This window comes from Sander lucioperca, chromosome 15, assembly GCF_008315115.2.
Source record: "Sander lucioperca isolate FBNREF2018 chromosome 15, SLUC_FBN_1.2, whole genome shotgun sequence".
NCBI lineage: Eukaryota > Metazoa > Chordata > Actinopteri > Perciformes > Percidae > Sander > Sander lucioperca.
The window spans coordinates 5,608,967-5,624,466 of record NC_050187.1 but is presented as its reverse complement, the minus strand read 5'-3'; the positions used below and the strand labels follow the sequence as shown (position 1 = coordinate 5,624,466).

General features: G+C 39.1%; 1 protein-coding gene across 4 annotated transcripts in view; it reads right to left on the bottom strand.

Annotated features, from left to right (window-relative positions):
* Positions 1-15,500, bottom strand: part of piezo1 (piezo-type mechanosensitive ion channel component 1) — a 204,794-nt gene that overhangs the window by 10,881 nt on the left and 178,413 nt on the right. For all 4 annotated transcript variants that reach the window (XM_031313782.2, XM_031313783.2, XM_031313781.2 and 1 more), the window contains exons 37-45: positions 14,186-14,444; positions 12,992-13,180; positions 11,287-11,478; positions 10,865-11,126; positions 4,030-4,162; positions 3,679-3,826; positions 1,904-2,056; positions 1,459-1,520; positions 380-538 (exon numbers count right to left, since the gene is read on the bottom strand). In XM_031313782.2, the coding sequence (XP_031169642.1) occupies positions 380-538; positions 1,459-1,520; positions 1,904-2,056; positions 3,679-3,826; positions 4,030-4,162; positions 10,865-11,126; positions 11,287-11,478; positions 12,992-13,180; positions 14,186-14,444 (1,557 nt within the window). The remainder of the gene's footprint in view (positions 1-379; positions 539-1,458; positions 1,521-1,903; positions 2,057-3,678; positions 3,827-4,029; positions 4,163-10,864; positions 11,127-11,286; positions 11,479-12,991; positions 13,181-14,185; positions 14,445-15,500) is intronic.

Below are 15,500 nucleotides of genomic sequence, written 5' to 3'. Positions count from 1 at the left end.
AGAGCCGCTTCAATACACTTGTTAGATAATGTTTCATTACAGAGTTCTCTGTTCATTTGTGTTTGTCGCTGTGTGCGTGGTGGAATATAATGTATACAGAGAGCGGCGTGCCAGAAATGCAATGCGCCGTGACGTAGGTCCCCTTCAAGGCCAGGCTGATGTTGGAAGTCCCTCTAGTGGACAGAACGTGTAACGACAACCACATGCTTATAGTGGCATTGACAATGCAGAAGCCTGAGTAGTGTAGTACATATTTATAACAGGCTGCATTTGAGCATTAAATATTCAAATATTATTGAAATTTAAATGGTATTATAGAGGAAGATTGAAAGCTCTACTAAACAGTGCAGACAGCTGCAGACTGGCATTGCGTCCATACCCTTGGAAGAGAAACAGATTGAGGTGGTTGTATTTCTTGGTGAGGAAGTTGCCGAGGATACGAGTGGGGTATCCACAGCGGATCTGATAGGCTGACAGGCCGAAGTAAATACACTTGACAAAGTACCAGAGCTGGGCCACAAAGTTCTGATTGAACTTCCTAAACAGAGAGAAAGAGAAACAAGGAAAAACAAAACTTGATAAATCTAATTTTGCAGTAGAATGCTGAAGACTAAACTCATATATATATATGGTATCGTTCTGTCAGAATGATGTTTTTTTTTTATAATTCTTTTTTTTTATAGAACTTTCAAGTCAACATGTACATAGTATCATGTATTGTACACTATGTATATATATATATATATATATATATATATATATATATATATATATATATATATAACTATATATATATATAGTTTAAAAAAATGAATATAATAAAGTTCAAATTAATCATACAAAGTAGAAAAAAGAAAGCAAGGGAAAAAGGTATATGGCAAAGGAGCAGTGGGGGTTATGTTACAGTAGATCTATCATTCTTACCTGAAATCTGATCTATGTATATAAAATCAATCCATCCTTTCCAACATTTATCAAATATGTCCATCTTCAGTCTTAGAGCGAGTGTTAGTTTTTCAATGCCAAAAAGTGTGTGCATCACATTGAACCAGTCTGCTAGTGTGGCCCCCCTGATTAAGCTAAGCAATCGCTTTTTCACTTGCAATGAGCATTATCTTGAATATGTACAGTTTAGAAGAGCCTAAAAGCTGGTGTGTTTTTCTGGTGTGTTTTTCTATGAAAACAAAAGTCAATCTCAAGTTCCAAAACTTTTTCCATATTGTCTCTGATTGTCGTCCAATACTGATGTATCCCAGTGTATTCCTAAAACACATGAAAATGATTTGCTCTGTCTGTCGAAAAGCCAGAATGATGCGTTTTTACTATTAATATTTTACCAAGACAGCCCAAATTGCAATTCATGCTCTGTGATTTAGTCCATCGGTGCTAACCAATGAATACCATGAATACTCTAATAATATAATAAATAAATAAATAAATGATTTAATTTGACTTCACCTTTCAGTGACAGCAGGCAGGATGAAGAACATCCACAGGTGGATCCCAAACACAAGAATCACCTGAATGGAAGAAACAACAGGAGGAGGAGGAGAATAGGAAAGGTGTAAGGGAAAAAAAAAATATATATTAAGAATGCAGAAAAGCGAATTAGTAGAGCACGTCAAATCTAGTCATCCTAACAAATATTGCAGTCCACTCTTGGCCTGTCCAAAAGCCACCTAGTTACATGATGTTACAGATTAACCTTTTCAAGAAGTAAATTTGCAAAGAATGCTAAAACACAGGCATGGAAAGCCACTAATTGGTGTCTGATATAATTTGGGATGGTGAATGACTGAACAAACACAGCGACGGTCCTCCACCTTTGACTTCTTCAAAGGGAAAATGTAGAACAAAACAGATAGATACATAAATGGCAACAATCGGAATACATGAACTGAACCTGGAAGATGAGTTTTCCCAAGACAGCCTTGCGCAGATACAAGGCTCTGTCAATGATCATGGTGCTGAATTGGATGAGCAGCATCACCAGGAAGGCCTCAGGAACCTGGTCCTCTGACAGAGTGGAGGCTATATCAGCTGCTGCACTGTGTTTCTAAAGGAGAGAACCATAAGTCATGTAGGTTTACTCTAAAAACTGATAAGATACTGTCTGTTTAAAAAAAGTTATATTTTTAGTTTATTTAACCTTTATTTAGCCAGGCCATTGAGACTTAGTTCTTATTTTTGTTTGGGCCCTGGTTACATATCATACAAACAACATTTTGTAATCAAAAGACAATAAAATAAATAAGATAAAAGACAAAACATCAGCCATCATAGGACATTCAACTTGATGGTCTCTTAAAACGTATGTGACTCTAGGTACACAAACATTAATGCAGTTTTTCCCAGTTTGATTTTGACTTGAGGGACCTCAAGAGCTAACCACTCCTGAGATCTTTTCTGGCAGTGATTAGAACGCTATGTAATGAGGGATATTAGGTAATTAGGTAGCCTAATCCGGCCAAGGACAGCTAACCCACTGCCTGATAAAGATTACAATGATGCGTTCAAAAATGATCACCAAAAAACAAAGTGCTGAGTGATAATTATGTAAAGCTGTTTCAAGGTGGTAGAGGCAGAGTGCATGTAGATAGTGTCGCCATGGTCAAATACTGACAGGAAAGTTGACTGTATAAATAGCTTTCTATTTTCACTTGAAAAACATGACCTATTTATAAAACAAAAAAAACCCAGAGTTTCACCCTTAACTTTTTAGCTAGTATGTTTGAGCAGTGTCAAGAGACAATTGTATTAATAAACAAGGTAAAAAGTAGAGAACCTAAAATTGAACCCTGTGGTACACATTTAGTGACCTTCATAAAGGTAGATTGAGTAGAGTCAGGAACAATACATTGGGTTCTATTTGCGAGATAGCTTGTAAACCACTGGCAGGCATTCTGATCCAGGCTAGCAGAGGCTAGTCTATCAACTAAAAGTGAATGGTCAGCTGAATCAAAGGCTTTGGAAAGGTCAATGAACAAAATGGGACAGTGCTGTATATTGTCAAGAGCACATATATTATCATTTAGAACAAGAGATGCATCTGATATATGACCAAGTCTAAAACCCGACTGAAAAATATTTAAAATGCAATTTCTACTTGTGAAGAGGAAACATATGAACAGTAGTTTTCCAGATCTAGAAAATATCCCTGCGCTAAGAGAAAGATTATTAAAAACTATATCTGAAGCAGCATCCTTTTCTTCGTCTTCCTCCCGTTGATGACATGATTCACCCTTAAGAACACTTCATCAGCAGGCTAATTTTTATGCATCATTATTCATGAGGTGCTTTGGTTAGCAGTGGGTGAATCAGGGTGGGATATGAGGCTGATCCTTGTGCACTCATTTCCAGGTGGACTGTGATTTATAAAGGGAACATTGCCTGCAGGTGTGCATGCGCACAGGTTTAAAAATCTGATTATGTTTTGGTGGACGCCATTTTCAGCTTTTGTGCGCACGTACACTTTTGGTATGGATCCTATAGGCAATGTTTTAAAATGAGACTAGCGTTCCTACATGTAAGCTGTACTTGTCTTGTCTTGTCTTGACTAGACAGTAGGCTTTAGTAGAAGAAGACACAACACGGTGCTTCATGTAGCCTACATGCTACCCTAGCTTTGCGTTTATAGGGTTGCCCCGCTTTCACAAAGGTCACAAAACCTGCTCTCACCCCAAAAGCCCAAAAACCAAAGACGATGATGATGAAGTCAATGACATCAGTCAGGAACATGAACGCATAGACATCTGTGGCAGTCCGATACTCAGCATGGAGAATACCTCGGAAGAATCCCTGTGCCGGCCTGTAAACACTCTGAATACTGCAGAGGAAAACAAAATGCATTAAACCACTGCATTAGTGGAAAAGTTATTTAATTCCTCCTAGGATTGCAACTAAACTTATTTTTATTAATCTAAACTATATGAATGAATTATAGATTATTTAGTCTTTAACGTGAAATATTTTGATAAATGTTCTTAGAGGGTGACTGTGGTTACTTTATAGTCTCTATGTCCTACTCACCCAGAGATGAAGACATGTTTTATCTTGTGTCCCACAGCCAGCAATCTCTGACTGGCTGCCTCTCTCCTCCTGCCTTTCTGCTTCTTCTTCACTGGTTCTTCACAGGGATCTGTAGTTTCAGCTGTGGGCTCCTCTGGAACGGTAAAGGAGGGATTCAAATAAATGACTCAAATAAAAAGTAACCATAGTTCAAAATCTTTCCTGAAACATATAGTCTCTGTATTGTGATTCAAATGACACATCAGCACAGAGATGACCAAGATAAACAGAAAATACCAGTTGAACAGAGTAAAACATTACAATATTAAAGTTACTATATAACTTTTTAATATTTCTGAAACTGTGTAATTTTTCGTATATTGATCATAAATGACCTCTAACACCAAACGAGACTAACAGTGAAAAGAACGCTATTTTTATATAGTTGTTATTAGTGCCTTTGCCCGGGTCCGATTTTTATCTGCAAAGTCACAGAATGACTTTGACTTTTGGGTTTAATGAAATGCGCTATATTAAATAAGTTATTACGTTGGTTGCTCCTACAAACTCTTAATGCTTTGACTCGTGACACAGTGATAGTGATACCTGGTTTAGCTCACCATACATATAAAGTAGGTAGCCGTATGCAAAACTTGAAATGCAACGATGCATCTGTAACTTGAGAATGTGAATGGTTTTCTGTCTGAGCAAAATATTCATCGCAACTACATGACCTCCCTGTAACGCTAACTCAGTAATCTACAGTGGGCAATACAGCATCGTAAAGAAAAGACCTTTACGACAGCAGGTGTGGTAAAAACACTACCGCTGAACATATAATAATAATAATAATACATTTATTTTTTATAGCACTTTTCTAGACACTCAAAGACGCTTTACAGTTTTGGTTACAAACAGACAAAACAAAACAGACTAAACAGACAAGGTACGTAGACAAGGTTACATACTGTAACAGACAAAAAGAAAAGGAAACACAAAGGTGCATGGACAAGCACAGGCAAAGCAGGACAGGTGGGCAATGAAAAGGAGGGAAAAACTGGGAAAGTCTGTTAAACAGGAAAAAGCAAGTTCGAAGAGGTGAGTTTTGAGGGCCTGTTTGAAGGATGGTAGGGTGCTTGACTGTTTGATGTGGTCGGGGAGGGCGTTCCAGAGGGTGGGTGCAGCAGCTGAGAAGGCTCTGTCGCCCCAGGTCCGGAGCTTAGTCCTGATGGTCTTGAGTGTGTTAGCATCGACGGACCTGAGGAGGCGGGCAGGAGTGTGGCGGGTGAGGAGGTCGGAGAGGTATGGAGGGGCAAGGTTATTAAGTGCTTTATGTGAGAAGTATTTTGAAGTTGATCCTGTGTTTGACTGGGAGCCAGTGGAGGTTGTGGAGAACAGGGGTGATGTGGTCTCGGCGGCGGGTGGAGGTGAGAAGGCGGGCTGCTGAGTTCTGGATGTATTGGAGTTTGTTGGTGATTTTGTCTGGTAGTCCGTAAAGAATGCTGTTGCAGTAGTCCAGTCTGGAGGTGATGAGGGCACGGATGAGTGTTTCAGCTGCAGTGGTGGACAGAGAGGGGCGGAGGCGCGCAATGTTACAAAGGTGAAAGAAGGCGGTTTTGGTGACATGGTTGACATGTGGTACAAAGGAGAGGGTGGGATCGAAGATGGTTCCAAGGTTGTGGATGCAGGTGGAGGCAAGGTTATTATAGTTTTGCATTTTTCATTAGTTTTTATTTTTATTTTGTTTTGACTTTTTGTTTTCAAATTCAGTTTAGTTTTAATTAGTTTTTAAAGCGGGTTTGCTAGTTTAGTTTAGTTTTTATTTTTTGAAAATGCTTAATTTTAGTTTAGTTTTTATTAGTTTTAGTCTTTTTTTGTAAAATGGGTTATTTGTCAGGGGATTCAAAAAGGTCAGAAAAAGTATTGTGTAAATGTAAATGACAAGTGCTCAAATGAAGTAGGAGTGGGGATGGATACTATGGTGGGTTTGATGTCATGTTTGTGTATTATTGCAATTCCGCCGCTGCGACCCTCATGGCGTGGTTTGTCTATGTGTGTAAATCCAGTTAGTGTAGTTTGGTTGAGGGCGAAGTACTCAAGTGGTTTTTGCCATGTTTCGGTTAAGCAGAGGAAATCCAGATTATTGTCCATGATAAATTCACTGAGGATGGAGCCTTTGTTGCTGAAGAGTGGTTGGTTTTGAGTAGGCTGGTTGGATTTGACTAGTGTTTGTAGGCAGGCGGAATAAACAATCTTTCTACGGGAGCTTCGGTGGATGTAGCGGGGGCGACATAGGAGACCGAGCTCTTTGATGATGGAAATATAGAACGGAGGGATAGCGGTGTTCAGCTTGTATAGTTGTGAGATAGAGTATGTAAATGACATAGTTAGCAGGGGAGGGTGAAAACTTGCAACAGATTTTTCAACTCTCAGCTAAGTGTTAAGCAACTCTAAGCCGGCCTTCTCTGATTGGTCATCTGCTCCAGGTAGGCAAGACTGGAGTGTTTTTTTTAAGCTACTGCGATGTTAACATTGTTGCATGTACAGTTGTGTTCAGAATAATAGCAGTGTGTTTAAAAAAAAGTGAATAATGCTCAAAATCCTTAGAATAGCTTTTAATTCCATAATATCAATGCATTGGGAACACTGCACATTCAATTCCAAATTAAAACACGTTTGTGTTATACCTTTACAGAAAGTGAAGAAAAAGGAATATTAGGCTGTTCAAAAAAATAGCAGTATTTGCATTTTTCTTTACAAACTCAAACATTTACTGTATAAACTGAAAAATGTATCAAGGGTTTGCTTTACTTTGTATCACTGCACTAATATTTAGTTGCATAACCATTATTTTTGAGGAAGCAGCACCTGTGAACAGGTATTCCAGCCCAGGATGATTGAACTACATTCCACAATTCCTCTGCATTACTGGGTTTTGCCTCAGAAACAGTATTTTTGATGTCAACCCACAAGTTTTCTATGGGATTGAGGTCTGGGGATTGGGCTGGCCACTCCATAACATCAATCTTGTTCATCTGGAATCAAGACTTTGCTCGCCTACTGGTGTGTTTTGGGTCATTGTCTTGTTGAAAGACCCATTTCAAAGGTATTTCCTCTTCAGCATAAGGCAACATGACCTCTTCAAGTATTTTGATGTACTGAAACTGATCCATGATCCCTGGTATGCGATAAATAGGCCCAACATCATAGTATGAGAAACCTCCCCATAACATGATTTTCGCACCACCATGCTTTACTGTCTTCACAGTGTACTGTGGCTTGAATTCAGTGCATGGGGGTCGTCGGACAAACTGCGGCCCCTAGACCCAAAAAGAACAATTTTGCTCTCATCAGTCCACAGAATGTTGCCCCATTTCTCCTTTGGCCAGTCAATGTGTCCTTTGGCAAATTCCAACCTATTCAGTACATGTCTTTTTTTCAGCAATGGGACTTTGCGGGGGCTTCTAGCTGATAGCTTTGCTTCACAGAGCCTTCTTCTGATCGTAACAATACTCACAGGTAACTTTAAGTCTTCTTAGATTTTCCTGGAGCTGACCATTGGTTGAGCCTTTGCCATTTTGGCTATTCTTCGATCCATTCAAATGGTAGTTGACCGTTTTTTCCTACGTCGTTCAGGCTTTGGATGCCATTTCAAGGCATTTGAAATCATTTTGGCTGAGCAGCCTATAATTTTCTGCACTTCTTTATATGTTTTCCCCTCTCTAATCAACTTTTTAATCAAAGTCTGCTGTTCTTCAGAGCAATGTCTGGAACGACCCATTTTGCTGAGTATTTCAGTGTGAAATGCACTATAACCAGCATGCACTTCCTTCCTTCCTTAAATATCGGCCATAATTGACACCTGTTTCTTCACAGAATCAATCACCTCACTAATTGAACACAACACTGCTATTATTTTGAACATGCCCCTTTCAATTACAGATTCAATTACACAGAATGAGCCGCATGCATGTCATGACTGTTGGGTCTGTTGGTTTTCTATGACTCTACAACACTTACTAGTAAATTATTTGCCATGTAGAAATATCACTTCTACCAAAAAAAATTGATTTATGAGGTTAGTGATGTTGGAATGCTATTATTTTGAACACAACTGTAGCTACATGCTAACGGCAGTAAAATATGTCATCTTGGCGCGCCAATTTGTTAAATTCTCCCCAATTTCAGGTCGCATTACTGCTGAAACATGTCCAATTGGGTAGTGTTTAGTTCAAAAGCCTTTATTTGTGATTTTTAACGGTACAAAGTCCTGCTATATACTCCGTGGCAGTAGCTCCAGCTTCAACTAGTAGTGATGGGCGGATCAATCCAAATATCAATAATATCAATACCAACGTTGGTATTGATATTGATCAATACCAGCGTAATGAGATCGATACTGCCAGGCTCGGCAGCGGCCAGCAGCACACACACACAAGCAGGACAAAGACGGAGCAGAAGAAAGGCAGAGAGGAAGAGGAGCGCTGTGTGACTATATTTTCAGGGCAAAAATCAAACAACGGCAAAGCTGTATAATTTGTAAAAAGGCTGCAAGATACAGTGGTAACACAACAAATTTATACAAGCATATAATAATTCTGTCCTGTGTTTTAACTTATTAATAATCCAAAGGAAAAAAATCACAAAACCATTTAAAGGTCATGAAAATTAATTCATTTAATTCAATTAATTCAAAAAGTATTGGTATCGTATTGGTATCGGCGATACTGGCCCTGTATTTACTTGGTATGTGATCTATACCAAATTTTGCAGTATCGCACACCACTATCAACTAGTGAAACAACAGTGGAGGCTGCGGCGGAGCAGAGCGCAGATTCCAGGAAACACTCTGGCCAATCAGAGCAGGCTTTTTCAGGAGGGGGCTTAAAGTGACAGGCGCTCCTACAGAGCAACTCATACAGAGGGTGAATACAGGTGCAGCAGCCATGGGCAGTATGAGAAAAATAAAGTGTTTTCTTAACATTAAAGCATGTAAACATGTTCTAGTACAAACACAAAATACAAGTATTATCCTGAAAATGCTATATAATAGTTGCCCTTTAACGATTATATCACATACTTAGGACTTAAAATCTCAAAAAATCCTAAACACTTGCTCAAATTAAATTTGTTAGAGGGTATTGATAAACTTAAATGCAGTATAGAATATTGGAGGACCTTACCCCTATCCATAATGGCAGAGTAAACGCCATTATGATGGTATCTCTACCAAGATGTTGGTATCTTTTTCAAAATTTGCCTATATTTATCTCAGCTGATTTTTTTAAGAGGCTGGAGACAATCATTTTAGATTTTATTTAGGTTTATAAAAAGCATAGATTGTCATAAAAATATTTATTTAGAGCCATCCGGGACGGAGGCCTGGGTCTTTCAGTATTTAAGGCTTATTATTATTATTATTATTATTATTGGCCAGTGAATGCCAGGGCACTGGCAATGGGGATCTCCGGACCATGAATCATTCAATTCGGCCCCTCTCTAGCTAAAACTAGAGTTTATTTCTTTAATAAAACCATTGGCCTCACTGCTACTTTTTACAAATCCTACATCTGATACCAAATCAGTAAGTCTTGAGATGAGTTGTCAGAGATTCACTAAAGATCCTTATTCAAATCAAACGCTTGTATAAGGTTCCTAATGTTTTTTTAAGAAGGCTTGGGAAAAGGAAATAAATGTTGTACTGCCTGAAACACTATGGAGGACTGCACTTTCCCATAATCATAGTTGCTTAATAAACAGCAGACATAGGTTAATTCAGTTTAAAGTGATGCACCGTTTTCATTTTCTAAGGTCATGTACATAAATTTTACCCAGGGCTTAATTTGAGCCGGAACACGCCGGAACATGTTCCGGCACCTCCGACGTTGGATCCGGAACCTTTTTTATTGGATCCGGCACCTCCTGTGTCACTATGAAAAATGAATCGCCTAAATGAAAAAAATGTATTACTGTTTGTGTAGTGTTCAATGTTGTTATCTGTCTAGTTAGTCTTTATTCCCCATTGAAGTTCCACAAAAATCTTATGTTTGTATTTTCGATGCATTTTGAGGTGAATTTTCAGGGTAAGACGGAGGGGGGAGAGGGACGGAGGGAGGGGAGGCACTTCAACAGCGCGGCGCTGCACTTCAAGTGACACAAGCGCTTGTGCTGGTTGAGATTGCCTCATTTCACTCAGGGGAAAAATGTCAAAAAGACAACAAATTTTGCTTAATTTTTTCAAATACGCTGGCCAGTCGGATCTCAAACAAGCAAAAACCGTTTCTGCCGATCAAGAATGTGGAGACCACGGTGGGTTTTTTGGTTAATTTAATAGTCCGATGGATAATTGCTGCTTGTGAAAACGATTGTTGCAGTGTATTTATTTATTGATTTTTTTTTTCTCTACATTTCACACCGATGCAGTGCATGTTCTGAAATAAAAATAAACATTGCCCTGATGTACACACAGCGTTGTTTAGGTTTTTTTAGTGTGTGTGTGTGTGTGTGTGTGTGTGTGTTAGTATGCATGTGATATATATTCTTTTTCATATGTTGTCAAAAAAACGTCAATAAAAACAATCTTAAAAAAATAAATACAATTACCTCATTATTTGAAACTTTGGTCACGTGAACTATGAACATCCGACATTGTAACATTATAGATATGACAGGAAATACAGAAAAGCATAATAAGTCTACTTCAATAACTGCATATATAAAAAGCTGGCAGTAAGTAGCTTTTTGCTTGTGCAATACCAGGTCCTTGAATGAGGTGCACCTTAATGGAATGCAGCCAGTGTTAATGTTATGAGTCACACCTCTAACATCACAGTCCACACATAATGAAGCCACAAACCTTTGCTGCACTGTTGTTGGGGTTGTTTTGTTTTCTTGCGGAAGCGGATACCGCTGCTTTTCTTTGGGGCTTCCTCTATCACCTGCTCTTCGTCTCCCTCCATCTTATCCTCCCTCGGCCTGCTGGGAAGATTCAACATGTCCTTCAGCCCAGACGGAGTTTCCTGTCCATCTTTTGAACCACTGGGTGCTGGTTCATCTGCAGGAGGTTGTGTGGTAGCAGCAGCAGAGCTGGTACTCGGTTCAACATAGTCCACAATATGCTAAATGAATACAAACAATTGATTTAAAAAAAAGTAGGAAAGTAGACTACTATCTTCAAAAATAAGCTTTTACATGATGTCACTGTTTAGTCTACGGCTAAGAACACATACACACACATCTTTAAAAATTGTTATTGACAGGGCAGTAACCAATAGCAACCTTTTCAAGTTGGTCCAGTTCAGTAATTTCCAGGTTTTCCAGGGTAGATGTTGAGCTCACTCTGCCGTCCCCCTCCTCTTCTTCCTCCTTCCTCCCTCTATCTTCATCTCTAGCTTTTCCTTCATCCTTACAACTTTCCGGTGAGGGGCTTTGCTCCTCCAGGGGTCCCTCGTGGTCCCACAGGCCATAACGCTGCGCGCACACACACACACACACACACACACACACACACACACACACACACACACACACACACACACACACACACACACACACACATTATTTCACCCATCACACCCATCCGCTATTAATCAGAATGTTCATTCTGACCCGACCTGGCTGAGGATATAACTGCAATCCACAAATATCTCAGATATCCTACACATTTTCTTCTGCACAGCAACAGGTTTGTTGGAGACAGACTCAGTTCATACAGATCCACAAAAAATGTGAATCACTTAGAGCTTCTCGCTTCACTCATACCTTTCTCAGGACCTTTGTTTCCGCCAGTCTTTCACCCACACATCATTGATGTCGGATTCTTCTATCAACCCCAAAGGTTTGCTTCGTACCAGCTCTTGGTTATGCTGCTATAGTTTTAGACTGCCGAGGGACATCCTTTGACACACTGAGCTCCTCTCTCTTTCCATCTATGTGCATTCATGTCCCAGTAGTGCTTGTTACTAACTTAGCTCAGGGGAGCTTATTCCCCGGAGTCCTTCTGTTTTCTCTCCTCGCAGATTTCCTTGGATTGGGTTGGCACCTAAATCGTGGTTGCAGCTGCTGCCGTGGTCCTGCTCGGCGCCCTGCACTGCTACAGCTACTATTTTTAGTCATAGTTCTATTATCTTTATTGTTATTATAATTTCCACTGTTCATCATACCAACTGCTATAGTTATTATGAATTATATTTCTCTATATCTGTATATCTGTATCAGTGTCTATGTGTCCCAACCGGCAGCAGCAGATGTCAGGGTCTGTCTGAGGTTTTTCCTCACACCAAATGTTTGCCTTTGGGGGAAATTGTTGGGTCTTTGTAAATTATAACTAAGTGTCCTGAGATAACTCCTGTTATGATTTGACACTATAAGTAACATTTAATTGAATTGAATAGCACACCCACATCAGGTTGAAACACCCAGAGCATCAGTTTACTTTGGAGTTTTGCATGATATCATGTATGTAGCCATCATATTCATACTCTAAATCTCCAATTTTAATATGAGTCATTGGGAAAACCAAAAAAGTCAGCCAGAGATAGTTTGACTAACTAATACAATTGATGTCAATTAGATACATCTGATAAAATATCAAACGTAAAAATTAAATGAAAGGCCTGCTTTTCTTAATTCTGTGCGAAAATAAGGACTGGGATATAATTAATGCTACCATTATCATTGTGAACTCCATACTGGAATTCAAAGCTTGGTGGGGCTTAGCAAAGAGCCTACTGAAACGATCCAATGGCTGTTTCTAATTATAAAGTCAGTGTATTGTGTCATCCAGATTGTAATAGTTTGGCAGCAAGAGGACGTTTTTTAGCCCTAAGTCTAACTGTAAAATTTACAAATGGGTATATTTTGAAAAGTGGAAGGTGGCTAATTGTGCCCTTGTTGCTTTTACCCTGATCACAACTTTAATGTGTCCTTGCTTACTGGTTGTCAAGCTTAAACATCACTGTAATCACTGTAAATACTAACTGACCATGAGCAGGGATCTGTGGAAGAACAGAGCCAGCAGCTGAAGAAGATCATATCTGATGTAGTTGTCAGTCTTCTCTAGGCCCAGGATACGAGGTGGGAAGAAAGGTTTGTCTTCATTTAAAGTCATCTCATAAACACTGTTCCAAGGAAAGAATCCAAACTGGAAAAGGTATTTCACCAGCACCATCACCTGGAAAGAGAACACAACAGCAGTACCCCCAGTCAGATCAGAAAAGAGCACAGAGAAGGCAGCAGTATGCTGTTCCCCATCAGACCAGTCAGGAACATCTCTATGCTTGTTGTGACCTGTATATATTCCCACCTCTCTTGGACTCATTACTGTAATTCAGTAATTCAAAGGTGAGAGATTTCTGAGTTAATAAGTAATCAACAGTAATATGACATTTTGTATGATGACCAAAAAATTAAAAGAGATGCTTTAAAGGTTAAGATAATGAGATCAAAAGGGTATGGTTGAGTGCAAATCTGCTTTTCATCATGTCATAGCAGACTGCCCTGAATGCAATTCTTAGATTATTTACAGTATAACTTGTCATTGTAATTATTTATTTAAAGCAACCTACCTTGTTTGTTAATAACTTGTCATTGTAATTATTTATTTAAAGCAACCTACCTTGTTTGTTATTGAAATCAAATTAATCTCTTTTGACTACTGCTTGTTCTCAAAGTTTAGGCACATCCTCACCCTAAACGCATTATAAAATCAGTTATAATTTAAATCAGTTCAGTTATTTTTTAATAGCTGTATCAACTTGTATTTTTGGCCAATTGGGTGCAGGACAACAAGCTGTAAACACAACACTTGACAAATCAAACTGTAAATTGATGTGATAGCATCGAGACACTGCAGTTTGCAATCACACAGTGGCATTGCTGTTGTTGCTTCAGCAGGTTATGTGCCCTGTAAAACCAAAAAAAGAGCTAAAAGAGAATTAACATATCTCGGACGAGCTGCAGAATTGGTGATGATCCTTTTTGTGAGTTTGTCACAGCGTCATTCCACAGATTTTCACAAATCCATATTGTTCAGTTTTGCACCTCAGAGCCACTGATGCAATTTTTTCACTCATGCAGTGAAACTATATAAACAATATTGCACAATTTTACTGTGAAGGTTCATGGCATATCAGTTACTTAAGTTTATGAAGTGGGTGTCTCCTCTCAGGGTTCATACCTCTGTGTAGACTATAGCAGTCATCCAAAACCTCTTGGTTGGTCTTGGAACAGCCAGCATAGCCCATAGGAACACCAGTATTGGGAGGACCAGTGATATCACAGAGGCACTGACCACGTTGTTCAGCACTATGATAAAATAGCAGACTAACTCTGAGTTGGCTGCCAGCAGGTTGTACATGGCAAACAGCAGCTTCAGCAGACGGCTCTGGCTGTTGTAGAACTCTCTGCTCTGTTCTAGCTCCTCAATGAAGAACTGCCTGCAAAGAGAGAAGGGGAAGTCACAACCATCAATTTGTATTAATTTATCATTGTATTGTACATCACCAGTCTTTTAATACCTGATAGAACTAATGGTGGGGGCTATAAAATAAACACAAGTTAAAAAAAAAGTTAGTAGTTATAGTTTTTTAATAGTTTTCCTTTTAACACATTCAAAATGCAAACATTGTGGTATTACTGCTACTACACACAAAACACTGTGAAACCAAGGTGGTGGAAATGGTGGTCAAATGAAATCAGTAGCCATTACATCACAATATATATATATATATATATATATATATATATATATATATATATATATATATATATATATATATATATATATATATATATGTCAGTGGTTGCACGCCTCTGGAGCAACTATGGGTTAAGGGTTATGTAATATCTTGCTCAAGGACACATTGGTTGATGTATCGCAGTGGGAATTGAACCCAGGTCTCCCACACCAAAGGCATGTGTCACATCCACTGCGCCATCACCACCCATAGCCACTGTCACTGTAGATCAGTGTTGGCCTTCTTAAGACATGAGTATTCATATTATTAGTCTCACATTGGCAGACCTCCACAGCGCTGTGAAGTAAGGTCTGGCTACACCACAGATACATTCTGGGATAGAAGAAATAAACACTCTGGGTTGTTTGCATTTGTTTAAACCAATCATAATTGTTTTGGGAGGCGCTAAACTCCGGACAGCGATGGTGGCTGTGCAAAATAGTCAGAGGCGGACTTTACTATTAGGCAAAGGTCGGCAATTGCCTTGGGCCCCGAGCTACCTAGGGGCCCCCAAAATGCCCCATTAACTTATGCTTAAGGTTTTTTTTTTTTTTACTTTTCGCAAATTATATATTTCTAAAACTCCATTTGCGAAAAATGGCATCAAATCATTAGTTTTGCAGACCGGAGGGGGCCCCCCCACCTCACTACATGATTGGACTATTCCATTATCTCACTTACTGCACATCTGCGAAAGTGACAAGACTGTAATGCGCCAAAATACGGAGAAAAAAAAGTGACAGACAGACAGGGTGC